General features: G+C 29.9%; 1 protein-coding gene across 6 annotated transcripts in view; it reads left to right on the top strand.

The window, feature by feature from the left end:
- LOC136988851 (intermembrane lipid transfer protein VPS13A-like) overlaps window positions 1-22,870 on the top strand; it is a 368,680-nt gene that overhangs the window by 219,167 nt on the left and 126,643 nt on the right. For 5 of the 6 annotated variants that reach the window (XM_067286838.1, XM_067286837.1, XM_067286841.1 and 2 more), the window contains 7 exons: window positions 1,274-1,379; window positions 1,842-2,017; window positions 4,602-4,730; window positions 4,837-5,059; window positions 7,843-8,094; window positions 8,204-8,352; window positions 17,781-17,894. In XM_067286838.1, the coding sequence (XP_067142939.1) occupies window positions 1,274-1,379; window positions 1,842-2,017; window positions 4,602-4,730; window positions 4,837-5,059; window positions 7,843-8,094; window positions 8,204-8,352; window positions 17,781-17,894 (1,149 nt within the window). The remainder of the gene's footprint in view (window positions 1-1,273; window positions 1,380-1,841; window positions 2,018-4,601; window positions 4,731-4,836; window positions 5,060-7,842; window positions 8,095-8,203; window positions 8,353-17,780; window positions 17,895-22,870) is intronic. The other variant, XM_067286842.1, reaches the window with a different exon arrangement.

Below are 22,870 nucleotides of genomic sequence, written 5' to 3' on the forward strand. Positions count from 1 at the left end.
TGTCTCTTGCTTCCAAGATTTAATTGATAGTTTTCAGTACGTAATTTAATAATTTTGATTTAAAAGCTTGTTGTAATTTGCATATATTCTGATAGTAGATATATATCTATTAAATACTTTATTGTTATTGTGTAAGTGGGGGCCAGTAGGCCAAACAAAACTCAATTGCCTAAAACCTTAAAAGTTCCATTGTGCACTACACAAAACATTACTTCAGAAGTTTAATCTCCTTAAAAATAACAGCAGACTTCTGAAGGAAGCTAAGAAACTTTACCAGGACTCAACAAAGTAGATCCCTGAGAGCAAATCTACCTGAGCAGAGATAAGCTCACTCAAATGAGGTGCAGAAGAGGCTGCTTAGCAGATCTGCAAAAACAGAAAGAAGCTTAGGAAGAGAGTGGCACAGATTGTTATGTAAGTTGACAAAACTAATCATAACACTGACTGAAAATTATGCTTTAAATTCAAAATAATGAACAATTTTTTTCAAAAATCATAAATTTGAACATTTTTTTCAAAAAGTGGTAGTGATTGCAAATTATATATGATTTGTTTTTAATAAGTTTATGGTTATTTTGTGTGGGTGTGTGTATGTGTGTGTGTATAAAAAACTATTAACACTGGAAGGCAGTTTTAAAATACACATGGATGGGGACAAGTTGAATTTTTATAGAAAAATAAGAATATAAAAATAAAAAAGATAAAGAAGAACATAATGCAGAGAAATTCCATTACTATGATATTGTGATGATTGTTTGCCATGTTCTTCCTTTATCAGACAATGCCCTTTGTTTGTTGCTTTCCCACATTCCATTGTCTGTTAGACCTAGAAGGGATGATGAAACAGCGGGGAAGAGGGCGGCAGGTGTGTATAAAAGGGTGATAAGGTCGACTGAAAAGGACTTTTAGACGGACAACCTTGGAAGCGAGTGGGACGGACATCGAGGTAAGCAGCGAGAAAAAGGAAAAAGGTAATCGACGATCGAGCCGGAAGTTCAACAAATAGCGTGAAGAGAGCTTCTAGACAGTTTCGCCCATGTATAAAATTGTATACTATATATATATAATTCGTGTGTAACTTACGCGCGTTAGATTTAATTGTTGCGAAAACCGAGAAGTTATTGTAGTACTTATTGAGCCAGATGTTAACTTATTTTCCTGTTGAGAAAGTAAATCTTACAATATATTAATACATTTATTCTAGTTTTTATTTTAATTAATTAATGAATAAACATATTATGTACTTATTTGAAATAATTTTTTAAATATTTAGAATAAAGATAGCAAGGAAAAAATGACAAGTAAACATGAATATAAGGAATTACAGGATCTATGGTCACCAAAAGTAATTACACCTAATAAATGGATGGTTTACACAGGTTAGTAGGAATAAAATTTTTAAATAAATTTTAGCCCAGATTTAAATAAAGCCAAATTGCATTTTCTCATCTACTGAAAAAATTTTGTTTTAAAATTATAAATTATGAATTGATCATTGTTAAATTACAAAATGATGATATTGTCTATCTCTAAGTTTTAAATTCATTTCTAATTGGCTTTAAAATAGCCAAATTATAAAATCTAGCATTCTCAATGTATTTGCATAAATAGTTTGTAGAATATATTCTATTTTTTTTAATCTTATAATTATACTATAAAGAATTTGTATTTGTAAGGAAATTATTCTTATTGTTGTATTAAAAAATGTTTCATTTATTAATGTTCAGTTGTGTCAAAAAATTATTGATTTTGTATTTGTATATGTTTAATATTAAAGGAATTTAATATGTAATATACTTAATATTTGCTATTATTTTAAATAATAATAAATTTTACATTAGGAAATGAAAGTGAAATTATTCGTCCATCATATCCATCTACAAAATCACAAGAAATATTGACTATTAGTGTTCCAAATCTTCAAATAATGTTTGAAGAAATTAATGGTAAAAGAAAAGTACCAAAATTATATTTTAAAACATCGTTATATTCTGAGATTCATAACTGGTCGAAACAGGTAATAAATAATTTTTATTTAAATTTAAAATAAGAAATTATTTTAAAATACTGGTTATTTTTAATTATATACAGTAGACCCCCTATAACACGGTAGATACGTTCTGTGTTATATGAATCCGTGTTGTACGAGTCACTTAAATACATGAGCCAATCACAGCCCGGCACATGAGCAGTTTAGGGGCTACGGCTGTTTGAAAGGTTTTCTTCCATAAAATTAATCAATTCTAGACTAATTTGACTCAACATTTCCAAATCACATATAATTTTTTGGGAATAATCCATATAAACTATGCTACAAACAAAAAGTTGTAGGATTACTTACCAAGTATGCACTGTTTGACAACGCCATTGCTTAAGCTTGTTTTTGTTGCGGAGTGGCTCATCGAATGGTGGACACGTGTTTCCTGATCAGCGAATTTTTTGCAGAAAAATAACTTGACCTTGGAGACATCATTAATAAAAATATAATTTTTATGGCCGTTGAATAATAAATGTTATTTAGTAGGTCCAGTGCTCGTTTAAACTCAACAGTTTGTACAATATCCGCTATTGGTCCAGATTTGACCAATCCTATCGCAACACAAGTTGGCGATGATGTGTTACTGTGTTATACGAGTCTCTTTTAGTGTGTTATATGAATATGATCAATATATATATACGAATATTTTTTCGCCGTGTTATACGAATCCGTGTTATATGAACCCGTGTTATAGGGGGGTCTACTGTATTATATTTATTTGTTAAACAAATTGAAAAACATACAATTTTAAAATGCTACTATTAAGATGTTATTTGTTCATAATAATAAATATGTAATAAACCATGCATTTTAATTATCCAAATTAAAAGGGTTTTATAATTGAAATGCAAGATAAGTTGAAAGTTATAGACAAATGCTATAAATATCCTAAAATGTTACTATTTTTAGATTTTCATTTTACCAATTTTATACATTAATATGTTTTAGATTTTACACATATTTCTTTTTTATTAACACTTCAACTTTTAGGATATTTATTTTATTAAAATTTTATATCTTTTATTTAATTTTTAATGCAATATTTACAAATTCAGTTGTCACCCACATAACTATAATACGCATCATTACTACTTTCCAGGTAACATTATTTCTGATGTATTTTAGTGCACATATGTAACCAGTTAGAAATGTAATCCCAAAACTTTTAATGTATTTAATCAGATATGTATTGATGGGGGACAAATAGTCCAAAATTCATTTCCTTTGTAGTCAATAAAGTCTGTATAATTTACTATCATTGTGTTCATGTATGATTAGTTCTCTTAAGTAATTTTATGCTTGCTTCTAAGAATTAATATATAATTTTCTAATTTATATTTTTTAATAAACTAGGCAATATTTTTTCTGATTTTGTTGTGTTGAATAACTCCAATAATTCAGAAGACAATAGCATGTGTGAATGACTAGATGACATGTTTGTCTTTATGCTGAAAATTGTAGGCTAAATCTTGTGAGACTTACAAAACCCATGTAGAAGAAGTTTTCTAGACTTGTCAAGAGTTGTTTCTATCTTTTTGTAAAGTTTCATATTTGTCCATAAATATATGAGCTTACTACAATGATACAAACTTGAATAACATATATATATATATATATATATATATGTTACCGGCCAAACCCGATTTCAGGCCAAACTAGTTTGTCCTAGGCTGAACTAATTTAGAATTATTATTCAAGTATATTAATGGTTAAAATAAAATTAATAGGCAATCAATTAGGTGAACAATATTTATTCAAACATAGTCTACTTAATTATAAAAAATGGAGTTAATGTTATCCTAGGTATCAAAGGTGGCGGCTCGTCTCCGATTCCAGCAATCAGAAGACAGGGAACAGTGGGGATGCACGTTCTAACCTAACCTAACCTATTCTAATAAATTACCATAATTATTAGAATAGGTTAGGTTAGGTTAGGTTAGAATGTGCGTCCCCACTGTTCCCTATCTTCTGATTGCTGGAATCGGAGACGAGCTACCATCTTCGATACCTAGGGTAACATTAACCAAAAACGGTATTGATTAGAAGTGACACAACACTTGTACAAAACTATAAAATAAAAGTAAGCTAATCAGTACTTATCAGTTTGTATTTTTTTTTATTAAGCCATGCATTTTTAAAGGTAATTAACTTTCGAAAATATTTTCAAAAATTCAAACAAAATAATAAAAATAACTTTTAGAATCAAACTAAAATTAAAAATGAACTTATTTGTGCTTCTTAGCGTAACATATAAAATATTTTATCTTTTATTTATTTTTACAGGGTGTACTGTGGTGGCATTTCGAATTACACAAAATCATTTTTTTTACATTGGCACCTATTTATAGTACGTAAATCAGTTTGGCCTGAAATTGGGTTTGGCCGGTAACATATATATATATATATATATGAATATTCATCAAAGGGTTAAAGATATTTTTTTGAATGTATTGAATAAATTGATATACTCTATTCCATTAAAAGATCTTAATTTGTCATATAACGTTGCTTACATTAGTTGTAATTTCTACAAAATTATTAAATAACAATATAATTTATTTAGCCTTATATGAAAACGGAACTCCAATTGGAATTTCTATATTTTAATCAAAATATTGCTGTATGGGAACCAATAATAGAACCAGTTATGGAATCAGAAAATTATTATCGTCCTTGGGAAGTTTTAATTAAGGTAATATTTTTAAAATTAGTTTAATTTTACATATATATTTATAACCAATCATATTTATATTAATTATGTTAAAATGCTGAAATGCAGTTTGTTTAATTATTTATAGGTGTTTCAGGATCACAGCAATCCAATCTTTTGTTCACAGACAGATAGAGATGCTATCCTGCTGTCAGATATAGTTGATAGTGATACTAGATCTTTAACTTCAAGAGTTGTATCTGATTCATCATCTGGAGATAATGATGACACTGATGAAGAAATGGGAATGACAGTAATTAGACACCATCCTGTAGCACGTCCAAAAAGATTAGGAAGTGTAAAATCTCATGGTATGTTGCAGTGGGTGAAAAAATATTTTACCTGAAAAAAATTACAAAATTGGAGACTAAATACAAAAAAATATTCTGAAGTTTTCTAAATGTCTGTTCAAAATTGTTGGAACACAGCCATTGTAATCAATCTTTTCTTATAGGGTCTTGTTTATAATGTATGCAGAGAAGAGCTGATAAACAAAGGTAGATTCTGCTAGTGATCTTGAATTGTAAATGGATATTTAGAAGAGTTCAAAATAGTTTTTGTTTGTTTAGGCTCAAATTTATAATATTTACCAATATATTTCATCCTGTATTTTTTAATATTTATATTTTATCTTATTGTAATATATAAGTTCAGTAGCTATATTATAAAAATAAAACTTTGTATAAGCATACATATTTTGTTAACTCATTTAAAAGTTGTTTACATATTCATTAGGTGAGTTATAAGGTTTATATGTAACAGTTTAGATGTGTATGAATAAAATATTCTGTAAATAAAAGAGAATCAATGTAAAAGCATTACATTTATATATTACAAGATAAAAAAGTTATAAAATTATGTTATTTTTTAAATATAAAATACTTTAGAGTATTTTTATTGGCTATTTTATTAAGATCATGAGCTAATATTGTATTATGTAATCTTTGGCTCAATTTTTGCTCTTACTGATGTAATATAGCTTTGAGTTCTCAGGTTTTCAAAGTACCATGAAAAAAATTTATTCACTTCTGCAATAAGATTGTCCTTAGTTTCTGAAGGGTTTTTAGGCAAAGGACTATACTGATGAATTTTTATAATAATATGTATTCAGTCATATTTATTTAGAAGTTTATAGTATTTATTCTTTTTTTCAAAAATAATTACAATAATAATTTACATAATTAATTATTTAAAGAAATAAATTATATCTAAAAAAATACAATGGATTCTCAATCTATTGTTCGTGTATCAATCATTTTTCTGCATCTATCAGTTATTTTCTCTAATCCCAAATAAGAACCCATATATATAATGTTAATTTTTCCCATATTCTTCATTCTTACAATGTTCATTTTCCCACAATGTTCATTCTGTATTTTAACTGAAAGAAAAATGCTATCCTGCATCAATTGTTTTACTCACAATAGAGAATGCTAAATTGAAACACTGATTTTCATGTACTAAAAATAAAAACACAACAAATTTAACAGTTAAACCCATTTGACTATAGCTAACCAGTTTTTATTGTGATTTTTGGCTACTTTTTGTCTACTGCTTTCCAAAATATTGTACTTTATTGGCAACGTTTTCTCTTAAAGCCTGGCAACTCTGGTAAAAATTAGCATATTGTCTGAGAGTTGCCATCTGTACAATAATTATCATATTTGTATGATTATTTCAGGTGCTGTACAGTGTACAATAATGTCTGTACAATAATAGGGTTTTGTACAATAATTTCATAAATATACCTCACTCTGAAAACAACTGTTAGTTAAAAAAAAACCAATTTCACAATCACTATTTTTATACTTATTGTCTTTTTGTTGATATTTCATGTCTTTTTATTGTGATTTTTGACTACTAAAGGGCTACTAAATTTTCAGAAGTTTTAGATTGGCTACTATCGTATATTCTTGATTATAAGATGCATCTTTGTCATACTTTTTAAGACTGCTAACTGCTATACTTTTAGACCTACTGATAAAATACTCAAATTGATGTGAATAGAAAATTTGTGTAAATAAACATTCTGTTGAAATGCTATTATGTTTCTTTGTACAAAATGTAATAAGATGTATTAATGTAGTACCTACAGCTAGTTTCCATCTAGTGAACTGTAGAACTGAAACATTTTTGGCACAGAGCCGTGACCACTCAAGGACTAAAAATTTTAGATGGTCACAAAAATTTAGAAAAACTAAGGTTTATGCATATGAAATAAGTATGGTATATAAAGGAATGTTATGTATTTGTTAATAATAATTTGTTAATGTTTGGTATGTTGAAATTGTATGAAAAAACATAAATTTTTAGCTTATGCCCATTCAGAGGTTTGTTTTGCATCATATATTATAAGGGAGAGTTGTGAAAACTTGCTAAATGGAGCCAAAGAATTTTTTTTATTGTAAGAAGGGATTGCAGATAAAAAGTTTACAAGATTCTGACATAGGGCAAACCTTGTTTATACTTAGGCCCTTTATCTTTTATCCATAGAAATATTAAGCATTGGAATGGATGTATCATAATTTTACGTAAAATACAATAATTTCAATGGGCAGATATGATGATTTTCTTCTTAAGTTGTAAGGTTTGCAACTCTGTGTTGTCTTGAGATAGGAGCAATCATGTCTGGACAAATGAGAAAAGTCAGAACCCTTTTCCATAAGAGAATCAATACATCATAAGTGACAAAAATTTATAATTTCAGTAACATTTTTGACACTTTTATGGTATCATCTTCAAGTGCAAGAAAACAGTCAATATATTAAGTATTCTTATCAAAAGAAAATAGAACAAATTTCAGTATTCTTAACAATTTTTTTAAAATTTAGAATAAACAAATGTCTGTGCACATGCACCATATTGTTTAGTATTACAGAAAGCCATCGTATAAGCCTATCACTGAAAAAATATGTCTCATACAAGATAAACAATAAAAACATCAACATCATAAATTTCCCATGTCAATCATTTTTCCTCATCAGTTTTTTTCCCCAAGTCCTGCCAAAAATGATAGATCAAGAATTCACTGTATTTTCAATATTTAAAAAAAATCAGCAAAACCAAAATTAATGCAAAATTTATTAAATCTTAGATTCTGGTAGTCTTGTGGCATATCCTCCAGATTCAGATTCTGAAAATGAAGATGGAATATTAGAAAAAATTGCTTCAACATTTGGTCATTTATTTTCTGATGAAAGTAGTGAAGAATTAAGCGATTCTGATAATCTAAATGATACAGATGTTAAATCAGATTCTGGAGAAACTGAGACAGCTGATAATGAAGGATCAATTGAAGAGCATCCTGTATTTATTTCATCTGGAAAAAACAAAGGTAGAATGTATGGTATGTATTAAATAAAATTTTATGGTAATTTAATTAAGTTATAAATTTTTTATGAGAAAATATTATTAATTGTTATTACAAAAGACAGATTACAACATTAATTGTGTAGTTTTATTATCTCCTTCAGAGGATGCTGTTGATTCTATCCTAAATCAAAGAGTTGAAACTTTAGCAACTTATGTTGTCATTGATTCAAAAGATCAGTTTGATATTAATTTTACTCCCACTGGTATGAAAGTAATTCAGGAAATAATTGAGGTATGTGACTATTAGTTATTTTAATTTTAAATAATTTGTACTGAGAATAGTTTTTAAACATAATCAAATGATTAAAAATTAATATTAATTTATACTTATAAAATTATTCTATGAAGTTTTAGTAAGTCATTATATAAAAAAATACAGTAAAATCTGTTTAAACAAACCTCTATAGAAAAGAAATATTCCTAAATGGAATTATTTGCTACATAAAATACTATAAGTTGAACACATGTCTAATGCAAAATAATTTTTTGGGAACCAATTACCTAGCATAATCCGAGTAAAGTGAAAGTTTTTAGCATACGAGGTCTGTTCAAAAAATATGCGGACTGTTTGAATTGCGCGGCTCCAGTTGGTTCCAGGGGAATCCGATTGGTGTCGCTAGGTTTGTACAGATCTTCTGGTGATAAAGCCGTTTCCTGATTACAGATATCTTTATTTGTTGATTAGCTACGTGGTTTTTAGTGAAGTGCGATTTTTTCATTTGTCGGATTTCAGAATGAATGACATGAAGGAGCAACAACTTGCTGTGAAATTTGTGTTAAACTTGGAAACGAAGGTCTAATCGTCCCAGTGACATTGAAACGAAGGTCCAATCGTCCCAGTGGGTGGGTGAAACGTCCCCAGACTCAAAAAAGCTTGCCAAGTTCGATCCAATGTCAAGGTGATGCTGACAGTTTTCTTTGATGTTAAGGGTGTTGTTCATCACGAGTACTTCCCCAAGGCTCCACAGTGAACCAGACTTACTACATTGATGTTCTGAAACGTCTGAGGAACTCCATCCATCGCAAAAGGCCAGAAATGTGAAGGAGTGGCAACTGGTTTCTCCATCACAACAATGCTCCAGCCCATTCAACCATCAGAACTTGTGAGTTTTTGGCCAAACACTCGATCACTGTTCTTCCCCCTACCCCCACTCACTTGATCTTGCTTCTTGTGACTTTTTCTTGTTCCCAAACTCAAAGAGCCCTTGAAAGGAAGAAGATTTGAGAAGATTCCCGAGATTAAGGCAAATGTGACGAAGGCGTTGAAGGACATTACAAAAGAAGCGTAACAGGACTGTTTCAACAAGTGGAAACACCGTTGGGATAAGTGTGTGTGTTGGGAAGGAGAGTACTTTGAAGGGAACCCAGACATGTAACTTCTACATAAAGTACATTTTGTTTTATGATGTCAGTCCGTGTATTTTTTGAACAGACCTTGTACCATCATTTAAGTTCTAAATAAATTATAATTAATGTTGTAACTTGCCAGATCAGATCATGGTTAGCTTCTGGCAATAAATATTAATGTTTATCATTTTTGTTTGTTAAGACAATACTTTCATTGTCTGGAAAATAGCTGTGAAAATGCAATACCACTGTTTTTCATAACTCTGTAGAAGAATTAATTAATACTAGGTGTGTCCATATGGACCAGTTCCACTCAGTATCTGGCTCAAACTGACAGACTTAGTTATTTTTAGTAACATGAAATTATATTGAATACACATAACACAGTTTGAACATGAGAGATTAGCATTTACTGTATTTGTGAGATACCCATACATTTTTTCTGGCTGATTTCCAGAATCCATGTTATTTGAATGCATAAACCTGTGAGATAAGCCACATCGTTGTCTTCTTCTTCATCTTTTTCCCATGTTTATATGGGATTAGCATTCCCATCTTTAATCTGTCTTCTCCACTTCTCTATATCCATGGCATTCTCTCCCCTTCCTTTCCCTCTCTCTGTAATCTTCTGCCGTGTTGTCTCTCCATCTCAGCTTCAGTCTTATTTATTTCCTCCTTCCTATTTTAACTTCCCAATCCTTTTCCAATGTAGTCCTCACTTCTCGCCACATGTCCAAACCATCTTAATATATTTTCCTGCATCTTCTTACTTATAGGATCTACCTTGACTGTTCTTCTTATGTAATTATTCCTAATATGTCCTTACTCATCACACCACGCATCCATCTCAGCATTCTCATCTCCACTGTCTTTATCTTCTTTTCCTGGGCCATGTTTCAGCACTGTTCATATTGTAGGTCTTACCATGGTTTTGTATAATCTTTCTTTTATTTTGCAGTTTATTTTCTTATATTACACAGCACCCCACTCATCTTTCTTCAGTTCAACCATCCACTCTGAATTCTATGCTGATTTTTCCACTCGTTTCTTCATCACTTGCTACACATGATCCAAAATACTTAAATTTGGAAGCTGTTATTAACGTTTTATCCTGAGGTTATATATAACTCTCATTCCTTCCACCAGATGCCATATATACTGTATTTGCCCCTCTGATCTTTATGCCTCTCTGTTCAAGCTCTTTCCTCTATTCCTCCAGTTTCTTTACTATCTTACCTCAGAATGTTTTGCATAGCACAATGTTGTCCACAAACAACATATTCCACAGTGCCTTGCTCTTCACATCAACTAATATATCCATTACTAAACCAAACAGAAACAGGCCTGGTGCAGTCCAACACTCACAATGAATCCCTCTGTCATACCTACACCACTCTGTACTTGAGTCATTGTTCTCTTATACATTTCCTTTACAAGTCTTACATACTTTTCTGGTATTCCCTTAATCCTTATAAATCTCCATACCTGTTGTACTCTTTCTATAGATTTATTCATACCATATAAGTCATGTTTGCTACTTCTTGCATTTCTTGCTCTTGACTCATTCTCATTTGTTTGACCATCTATAGTCATATATTGCTTTCCTTGTCAGAAGTAGAAAGCATTGGCTGTATCATGTTGTATCATGGCCAATTCTTGCTCTCATTCTTTGCAGCATTATAATATGTAGTTATACATCACACTGTTGTTTATAGGGTACACAGATAAGTGTGTAAGGAATTTTTCAGTGATGCTGTAGTACATCCTCAATGTCTGACATGTGCCAAGCAGTAAGGCACAATACTCAAAATTAAACAAGAAAATTGAGGTTAAAAATTACAAATCACTTAAAACCTTTAGAATTCCAATCCTTAGAAATGTGGCCAATGGTTTGGTGGAGGCATGCCGATTTCATAATCGTGAAGTTGGTGTTTTGAGTCTCAATGTAATTTGTTTTTAGTAGTATCAATGTAATTTTTTTTAAAATCCTAAAACTATAATTTTTACTTTATTCTTGGCACTTTTAAATTTATTATATTTATTTAAAATAAATATAATAAATATTTAAAATTATTTTCAAATATTCATGTACAGTACAATACATATGGGATTCATACTAGCATTTCTTTTAATTTATTTGGAAAGAGATTAGATTTAAACAAAATTATCATTATTCAAGGTCAATTTTGTTAATAAAAAAATACATTTTTATTAACATTATTCAGTCTGTTTGCTTTCCAGGAGCACAGTTTTGTGGATGATAATTGTTGTAGAACTGTGTGAAACAATAAACATTTGTGCAGTGTGCACATTGAATAAATGCAGATTTTTACAATAAGAAGAAGATTTACATATGTCACTGGAAAAACAAACTTGATTAATGTTTAAAAACACTTCTCCATTATCAAGTAATTTGGAGGCAAATCATTCATACCATATCAGATTGGAAAATATCAGTGGTTGACGTTTTTTCCTACTGCCTTTGCAACTTCTAAAATTGATGAAGAACCCTTAGCTGCAATTAGGTTTTCATTTTGAAGGATGCTTTTATATAATGTAAATTTTGTAATATTGTTATTCAGTTATTCTTCTGCAGAACACATTTCTATGCTATTGATGTTAACGTGAGATATCGAAGCCATCTTTTTGTTCTTTAGCAAATGCAATTATAGACACATTTAGATTGAACAATGACTTTGTTGCCAGAGTAAGTATGAGCTATACATAAATATACAGAACATGTTTTGTTTTTAAATAAATATTGTTTTTTTTTTCTTTGTATCCCATATCAGATTCCTGACATTGGCAAACACCTGGTGTAGGTTAGTAAGTAGTTAGTAATGTGCCGAGGTGTATCCTAGGGGAAGTTACATCCAAAGTGGTTTCCTGTTGCCTTCTCTGGGGCATGATGTTACGCAAAGGAAAATGCCTTCCGGGAGGTCTTGTAAGGGAAACTGGCCCATATTCAAGTGTTACAAATGTGGAGAAAACCCGGAAAACTCCATGTAGCCAGCTCATCTGAGTGTGGCGCAAACCTGCGACCGAACTCCCAGCATTTAACAACAGAACCGCTCAGCCACTGGTGGGCTAAATATTGTTAGGTAGCATTTATTAATTGATTTTGATATTGGCTTGTTACTTGAAACAGATAGCTTAGATTTTATTGTTTTAATACCATGTTTATTGTGCATTTGTAGTTTTCTAAAAATAAATTAGTTTTTATCTCTGACAGTATAATTTAAAAGTATCAATAAAAATAATTACATTTATAACACTGAGATTTGAAACGCCAATCTCACAATTATGAAATTGGCATGTCCTCACTGAGCCACCAGTCTCATTACTAAGGATTGGAATTCTGAAGGTTTTAAGTGACTTACAATTTTCAACCTCAATTTTCTCGTTTAATTTTGAGTGTTGCACCTTACTGCTTGGCACATGTCAGATGTTGGGGATTCACTATAACCATATCAAGTTTGATTAAAATCAGTGACCCCAACATCATGCCATCCCCTAGTTAGCTAAAAACTTGAATTTAATAGAATTTAATTTTGGTGGAAAAGATTTACAACTCAAAATTAACACGTTGACTGCCATCTACGAGATGACTCGTAGTTACCGTTTCTGCCTAGGACGCCACCTACGAGTTATATCGTAGTTTGTTTCCTTGCCATATTTGTGCAGCTACGATGTAATTCGTAGTATATCAATGTAAATATGAATAGATCGCTTCAGGGGCAAGAACAAAAAATCAAGTTTGGCTTACATGAACAGAACATTTCTTAATAAATGAACAGAAAATATAATCATAAAAAGTTTATTCAAAATCGAAAGCAAAACAATATTTTTATTGTTTGTGATAATTTATAAAACAGAAACATAAATTTAAATGAACAGAAAATATCATAAAAAGTTTATTCAAAATCAAAAGCAAAACGATATTTTTATTGTTTGTGATAATTTTTAAAACAATCTTCTACGCAAAGGGCTGGCTTCTCTGGACAGATTGGACAGAAATAACGCGTTTCTCGGCGTTTTTTAGCTTTGGTACAAATTCGACATGGCTTTGTCGGATGTTGTTTTTTCTGAGTAGGTGGGATACTCTGTAAATAGTGAAGCTCTTGCAATTTAATTTTTTTTGAAACTGGTTGAATCTCTTCTCCAATCAACGCTTTGACAAATGCTTCTCTAAACTTTATAAGTTTTATTTTAGAAGAAGTTGCTTTTTGAAAGAGTTTGTGCACATTATGTATATATATCTCTATAATATGTAATGCAACCTTTTTGGGCCATCTAATAGTCTTTCTTAGAGCTGTGTAGTACGATAGCATTTGATCTGATCGGTCAATGCCAGACATTCCATGATTATAATCTCGAATTATATTTGGTTTCATCGAACATTTTCCATTGCGATTGAACACCTCTACCATTTCAACAACGTGCATGTTTGAAATGGTAAGGACTTCTCGTTTGTCTTTCCATTTACATACAGTAACAGGACCATTTCGCTGCCAAATAAACTCCCCCTTTTTCAGTTTTCGATTTACCACATCTCTGGGATTCCCCTTTCTGTTATTTCGCAGAGTTCCACACACATAAGTTTTTCGTGTAGTCAGTAATTTCGTAAGAGCAACAGAATTATAAAAATTATCCATGTATACGGTATATCCCTTATCAAGATAGTCTTCAAGTAAGTGTAAGACAACATCAGTAGTGTGGCCTAAATTACTGTCAATTCCTTCAGATTTTCCGCTGTAAATTGATATTTTCATAACAATACCATCGGATTCACATAGTTCATACAGTTTGACACCGTATTTGTGTTTTTTATTTTTTATGTACTGGCGAAAATGCAATCTTCCACGCCACAACATCATTGATTCATCGATACACATATTTTTATCAGGCACATAGTTTTGGTGCATAATATTATTGAAATGGTTTAGTATAGGTCTTACCTTATATAACTGTCAGAAGATGTTATTGAGCTATCAACTAAATGAAAATAACGCAGTAACAATTGGAATTTATTTCGACTCATATGTGATCGCCAAAACATTATATTATACAATTCGTTTGTGCTCCAGTAATGTTCTATTGAAGGAAAAGAACAAGGACCCATTTGTAATACAAGTCCAATAAAAACTTTCATTTCTGCAGTGCTGACGTCTTTCCACTGTGATACCCTTTTAGATTTTTTTATTTCTTTATGTTTTGCAATTTCTTGTGCAGCATACAAATTCGTTTGTTCGACCAGTAATGCAAGAAATTCTTCCGAAAAAAATAGGTCTACCAGCATTTGCACTGTAAGGTTTGTCGTATCCAATTTCAAACCAACATTTTCTTGAAAAATAAATAGTTCAGGATTTTGTTGAGTTTCTGTTCACAAATTATCGTTTGGATTTGATGTGGTTGCTTGAGACGCATCGTCATTGCTTTCAGGTTCGAGAATAGTCTCATCTTCAGGTTCGGAGACGACGTCATAATCACTGTCCTCACTTAAATCCTCAGATGGTACATAATTGCTACTGTCGTTACCATCCTCACCAAAAATTTTGTCAGATTCTGAATCACTTAGATTAGTGTAGTAATCAAGTTGTTTTTTAGTCAGTGGTCTTTTCTTATCCATATTGGGATATTTATAATTTGATTATAAAAATAAATAAAAAATAACACTCTCAAAAAAGACGTAAATGTGATGTGCTCGCCTCTATATCCGATTTATTACTAATGAATTTAGACGCACATCTCCGATTGGCTGTAGCGAAGTGACAGGACGAATCGTGTCTGTGCACGAATTAACTCGTAGTTTGGCTTTAGCGAAGAGCTTTCTGTTACATAAGCCAACTACGAGATAATTCGTAATACCTTTATTTTAAGAAAAACATATTCTATATGCTTTTTGATCATTTCTATGTACTCTGATTAGAGTTTTTAATAATATAATATAATTAAATTCAGTTGGCGTTTTACAACAGAATCCTGAAAAGTCACTTGGCAGTCAACGTGTTAAGGGGTCCCTTAGGTAAACTAAATTCAAATTTAGCCTACTAGAATTCCAAAAGAATTTAGCCTAAATCTTAATTTAGAAAGTTTCTAGGGATGTTTAAATATATAATGAAATATAAATCAGCAAAACTTTTAGATAATTTGTCTATTATGAAAGAAAGAAAGAAAAACCTGAGAGAAATCAATGTATTTTAATGTATTGAAGGTCACAATGAAAACATTTTACTTAAATCGTAGTACTTCTGGATTTTTAGCCCATTCTTGTGTATCAATACAGTAGCAGTTGTCAATGTTGTGTTGATCCTAAGAATGTAATTGTATTATTTCCAAGGCCCTTATTTTATTACAAAAGCCATAAAATGATTTTTTGAGAATACAAGCCGAACAACAATTTTTCCATTCATCTATGTTTGAATATTTCCTTTTTAGAAACAAACTAGCCAGTATCATTATATGTGATCTAACGTTATATTTTAATTAGAGATGGACAAATATTATCTGCAAATACATATAATAAAAGTTATTCAAGATTTTAGATCTTAAATATAAGATTGATAAAAAGTAAATTTAAATACAGTAGAGAACTGAAAATCGGAATCAATTGGGGACTGGGGTTGTTCAGATTAGTGATTTGTTCCGATTACCGATTATGTACGAAAAAATATATTAACCTGTCCGATGTTCAAATTTTTCTCCGTTGCGTGTCGCTTCCTGCTGAATTTTCATCGATTTTAAGCCTAACGAAAATTTTTATAATAATAATCGAGGCTATTGTATCATTAAAAATTATTTATTTATTTTGTACAAACAAAATAAATATATTGAAGAATATAAAAACATGAAAATTATACTTTAGAAGTAAATCTAGTATCAAAAACGTTCAATTCAGCAAGATACAGTCCGACTGAAAATCGTTCTGATTACCGGCGATTCCGATTACTGGGGTTCCGATTAACGAGTCTCTACTGTATTATGAATACCTCCAATATCATGATATGTAGTCATAATGGCAGATTCAGAAATACTCAAAGGGGAGGGCTATATCAAAAATGAAAAATACTTGAATAATTAATAAGTACATACATTATTAGCATACTTTTATTAGCACATGCATGGCTATTGCAGAATGTCCGATAAACCATATTTGCTATCATAAATGTTTTAGAAGCAATGTTTGAGCAAATAAATTTTAATTTTTTTTATGTCACTGGTGTCCCTTTATATCCTCCACTGCAAACGGATAATGTCTCTTTGGCACCTCTGGTTTAATTTGTAACAGGAAACAAGCAGACCAGATTCTGAATGTTTTTTGAATTCTTGTGTTTTTAAAAAAATCTTCAGTAGTTGAGAATGAGAACAACTATTTGTTAATCTGTTGTAGTTGAAATAAGAGTATCTAAAAAAAGCAACTTTGAAACTCAAAGTTAAAAGTTTGAACTTTCTGAACTTTGAAGTTAAATTTAGTAAATTGTTTATCTTTTTTATTTTTTGCTTGCTTGTTTTATTTATTTTAATATATTAATAAATTAATAAAGTTAAATAATAAATGTTAAATAAATTATTAACTAAATAAGTAATATAAGGTAATTAAGTTTACTAAATATTTGGTGTATTCAAGTTATTCAAATATTTGAGATCTGGTTAATATTCAAATTGAAGAAAAGGTATATAAGATCATCTTTAATTATAATTATTATATGATTAGTGATATTATATAATGAATTGATTTTGAACAAATACAATTAGTAGTATGTTTTCTTTACTGGTAAATTACATTTGATAATATTAAACTTAATTCATAGTAGTTATCGTTATAGAATGACCGAATGAAAATAAATTAATCAAACTTTTATAATGTTAAATTATAAAATTTTTGATATTTAAAAATATTTAATTAAAATATTCTTTAAGCTTATTTTAAAATATTTAATTAAAATATTCAATTTAAGCTTAAGAAAATAAATTATAGTACTTTATTAGAATTTTAAAATTCTTACAAAATTCATAATGTTCACCTTTAGGATTCATAATGTTCACTCTTTAAGATTTTAAGTTTAAAAGTCCTAGGATTAGTGGATTTTATGGATAAATGTTACTTGAATAAAGCAATATGATTTTTTTTTTAATTTAAATTTATTATTTTTCGAAATAAAAAATATTTTAAATGTACAATAATTAGTTATTATTATTAGATGATATACAAATTTTTGTAAAGCTAAACTTCATTTATAAAATTTTATTTAAATGATATTAAATAAATATTAAAACTTTGTTTTTATGAATTTATTTAATAATTATTTGTAGACATTTAATAAAATGCCACCAGAAAATGAGAATATGATTTTACAAGATATAGACAAAGATATTATACTGAAAAATTATCTTGGCCCAGAAGCTAAAGTTTCAATTATGAAAAAGGTTGGTGGATAATTTATAAATTTTTGATATCTTAAGATGAAATGTTTGATACTTAAATAATAAAGTAATTTTATTTAAATGGCAAGTATTCAAATTAAAATTTTATTCATTATTAGCTCAAATTATTTCACTTTTATTTTATTTGATCGTTTAATTTTTATTCAATCTATTAAATTTAATTTTTATTAAAATTAGCTGTAAAAATTCATAAAACTAAATTAGTATAATTCAGGGATGAGCAACACACGGCCCGCGGGCCGCTTGTGGCCCGTTAAACATGTTTATGCAGCCTGCCAAGTATTTTTAAAATTGAATTTATTTTATCGACTTTCTCCCATCAATATATTGTTATAAAATTAATTATAATAAAATGGTAGTACATACTAAACCGAAACAATTTTTTGTGACGAGATACACACTTGTCGGCGACTTGTTTCAACATGCAATACGAACGCATCGCGTCTGTGCTTGTTTGTGTTTGCTTCTGTCACACAATCAGTCAGACTGGTAAGCTGTTAACTAGCAATTTTAGCAATTCTTGTGTTTCTTGAAAGGTGTGAGTGCAATATTATTGTCAAAAAGGTAATATTAGAGTTTTTTTATTCAAAATTAAGTTTTCCTACAAATTTTTTTAACTTTCAAATTTTTAATCCATAATAGCATGTCGGAAAAGCAAACAAAAAAACGGAAGGTTGTGGATGAGCACAGGCATTTCCAAGAAAAGTGAAAATTTGATTATTTTTTCACTTTCGTCAAAGATAAAGCTGTATGCTTAATATGCTCAGAGACTGTGTCGACATTAAAAGAATATAACATAAAAAAGGCATTACGATACAAAACATGAACAATATAAAAACTTAACAGGACAACTCCAGATAGATAAGTTTAATCAAATGGAGAAAAACTTGGGAAACCAACAGGCTATTTTTAAAAATCAAGCTATTTTATCAAATACGGCAGTAAAGGCTAATTTTGTTGTCAGTCAAATATGGGCAAAAAAAATGAAACCCTTTGCGGATGGAGAGATGATAAAAGAATGTCTGACTGCTGTTTGCAGAAATAGCATTTCCTGATAAAATAAATATTATTTCAAACATTAGTTTATCAAGATTCACCATTGCAAGGAGAATTGAAGACTTGTCCGAGAACATAGCAACAACGCTTCGTGAACGCATTGCAAAATTTGAATACTGTTCTTTGGCACTTGATGAGAGTTGCGATATTAGTGATACAGCACAACTGGCTATATTTTTACGTGGTATTGACACCAAATTTAATATTACCGAAGAATTGTGTTCACTGATTCCAATGCAAGGGACTACAACCGGCAAAGACCTGTACGATGAACTAAAGTCTGTGTTGGAAAATTTTTCAATTTCATTAGAAAAGATTATTGGTATATCGACAGATGGAGCACGAGCAATGTCAAGCATGGAGGTAGGAGTATCGGGAAGGCTATTTCAAGACATTAAGAAGGTCACAGGAAGGGAAATATTCGTTAACCACTGCATAATTCACCAGGAAAATTTGTGTGTGAAAAGATTGAGTTTGCCAAATGTCACAGTACCAATAATTAAACTAATCAATTTTATAAAGTCACGCGCGTTAAATCACTGTGAATTTAAAGAATTCCTGAAAGATTTAGAAACTGAATATGGAGACATGGTTTTTAATACCGAAGTACGTTGGCTTAGTAGAGGTGCAATGCTAAAAAGAGTGAACAACTTAAAAAGCTAAATACAATTGTTCTTGGATATGAAGGGATATGCCTTTCTTCATTTTGGTAATAAAGAATGGATGTGCGATTTTGGGTTTCTTATCGACATGACTCAGCATCTCAATGATCTTAATGTGGAACTTCAAGGCAAAGGACAGTTTATTCACAATTTGTATGATAAAATTCAGGGCTTTGAGCACAAATTAAAATTGTGGAAACAGCATCTTTTGCAGAATAATGTGTCTCACTTTTCACATTTAGAAAAAGAAAACGTTACTACTTCTCAAAAATACGCACAATATATAGACATTTTAATCAACGAATTTCAATTACAATTCCAAATGTTCAAAGCTGAGAAGACAGCGGTTTCCATGAAAATGTTTTCCTCGCCATTTAATATCAATGTGAATACAGTTCCCGAAGACTTTCAAATGGAAGTGATTGACATGCAGAATAATACCGATTTAAAAAATGTATTTTTCTCAGTAAACATCGAAAATTTTTATAAATCTTATGTGAGCCCTGAGAAATTTCTGCTTTTGACGAAAAATGCAAAGCAAATGATGTCTCTGTTCGGAAGTACGTATGTTTGCGAACAATTATTTTCAACCATGAAATTAATCAAAAATGACCACCGAACAAGACTGAGTGATGCACGATTAGAAAGCTGTGTACGTGTAGCTACCTCATCAATTCCGGCTGATATTGATCAGCTTGTATCGAAAAAACAGTGCCAAATTTCTCATTAAAAATTTCAAGTAAATTCATTTTTCTGTTCTTTTCTTGTTTGTTTTTCTTTTGCATTAAAATTTGTATATGAAATCTTTACTTTTTTTTAAATTTTATATTTTTTTATTCTAATGTTTATTATAAATAAAGTTTTGTAAATTATTAATAAGTGTTACTTTATGTGCGGCCCGCCAAAAAATTTTAAAATTTAAATTGGCCCGTTGATTAAAAAGGTTGCTCACCCCTGGTATAATTTAATCTGAACTCTCTGATAAAAATATGTCTGAACAAAAAATTATAAAATATATCAAGTTTCACAGTTAAATTCCAGAATTTGTGAATTTAACAAAATTGCATTTCAGAATGGGAAAAGTTTTTAATTTGTTGTTGTCTATTAGTGAGGCGTAACATGTATTTTCTTTATATATTAATATAAAGAAAATACATGTTACGCCTCACTTATATATATATTATTATATATATATATATTATTAAAGTAATTTTTGAACACTAATTAATATAAAATAATTAATGGATTTTATTTCTGGAAATAAGAAATAAAGTCAACCTATAAGAACAGATCATACAAAATTTCAAAAACATTTAGGAAATAACGAACAGAAATCACTAAATATAAGTTTAAGAAAAATTCATATTGGTAAGAGTGAACCAGTATTTTAAATTCAAACATTTTCAACATCTCATCAGGTTTCAAACAACATAGAATATTAAATTGACATAGAATAAAAATAAATGATACAAAACAATGGAAAAAAAAAAATATATTTAAAATTTAATAAAATACATTTATAAAGAATGTATAATATAAAGTTTAACATTAGATGTAATAAATTATAATGTCTAACTTATAAATATAACATAAAATACAGAAAAATAAAAGGAAATATAGTTATTATAAAGAGTAAAAATAATATGAAACAAAAATAAAACATAACAATAAAGTAAATAAAAATAACAATTGGGATGTTGGAAGTGGATAGAAATGCTTTATAAGGGACTTTGCAGGAAGACAGTCCTTTACTCTGCTGTTTAGGCATAAATTCAAAATTAAAGGTGGTTGTTTTAATTTTTTCCAATATGCAATAATGAGAAGGATGACTAACGCTTTTGATTATTCTTGACACATGCCAATCCATGATGCATCCTGGAAATTTAGCAAATGATGGCAAAACAGTGTTGTCACTTCCCTTACTGATTTTATTTCTCTGTTCTTATAGATTTTGGGAGAAGGATCTAGAAATGAGACTGATATAAATCATATTTATGCCAGAAAATTTATTCTTTGCAGGAATGATTTAGATGGTGTAAGGTGGGATTATAAGTTGAGAATGAAATGTTTGTCATTAGACCTGGCAATGCTTTAAACAAAGGATGCATGGTTTTAGAATATGTAAAAGTAACAAAGGATGGAATTTACATGTCTTTGTTTAAAAGCTGACTGTTTGGATGATATGTTTTGATTAGTTGATCAATGGTATGGAATGGAAAACTATTCTGTAAAGTTAAAGATCTAACTCTTTGTAGTTTTAATTTTTGATTCCCGAATCTTGAGAAGTGAGTACATGCTTATATAATTAGTGCACAGAATGCTGATAGTAAAACGATCCACACCTTATATAAATCTCCAGCAAGCAGAATTTGTATAACAAATTCTGCTTGCTGGAGATTTATATAAGGTGTGGATTTTATTACTAGATAGCATTTCCAGCTATAATCTTGAAAGATATAGAAAGAATTGAAAAAAGAAGATAGAATATTTTTTAATTAATTAATGTAAAAATGTTTAAAAATAGATTAGTTTAAAATAAATTTATATCTAATCACAGAACCTCTTCAGCATCCAGTAAAACATAAATGAAACAAATCACAAACTTTTTCAGAATCCACCTGATTCCAGCTTCAGGTTGAAATAGTTCATTTATAATTGGAATGCACTGAATAGAATAGTCATGTAGCATTCAAATTTGAAAAGGCCAGTTAGGTTGTGCTAATGTGCTAATCTATCCAGGTTATAACGATGTTATGTACCACGCTTTCCATGCTTTAGACCAGTGGTTCTCAATCTTTTTGACGTCGGGGAACACTAAACTTTGACATTTTTTTTTCAGCGGAACACTTACAATGCATCAGCTTTAAAGCAGGGTGGCAAACCTTTTTGAAATCAAGCGCACTTGGTCTAGTAGATGATGACATTGGCATTTGCTGATTACATTCCCATACAAAAATTATTTTACATTGTATTGATATTTCTTTTGCAACAGTTTTTAATTGTATATTTGATTTTTTTCAGAACACTTGAAGTGGCTTCAGAGAGCACCCATGTTCTGCAGACCACAGATTGAGAACCACGGCTTTAGACAGTTGTATCTCATCTTTAGAGTTTATGCAGTTGCAGCCAAGGCTGCTTTTATATTTCAATGGACTCTAAGAGCCTGATGAGGTTCCAATTTGTAGAGAATCTGATGAGTTGAGCCTGATTTAATTTTGTTTCTATATTGTCTTCTGAGGC

This window comes from Centruroides vittatus, unplaced genomic scaffold (assembly GCF_030686945.1).
Source record: "Centruroides vittatus isolate TY-2023 unplaced genomic scaffold, ASM3068694v2 scaffold_386, whole genome shotgun sequence".
In the NCBI taxonomy this organism is placed as follows: Eukaryota; Metazoa; Arthropoda; class Arachnida; order Scorpiones; family Buthidae; genus Centruroides; species Centruroides vittatus.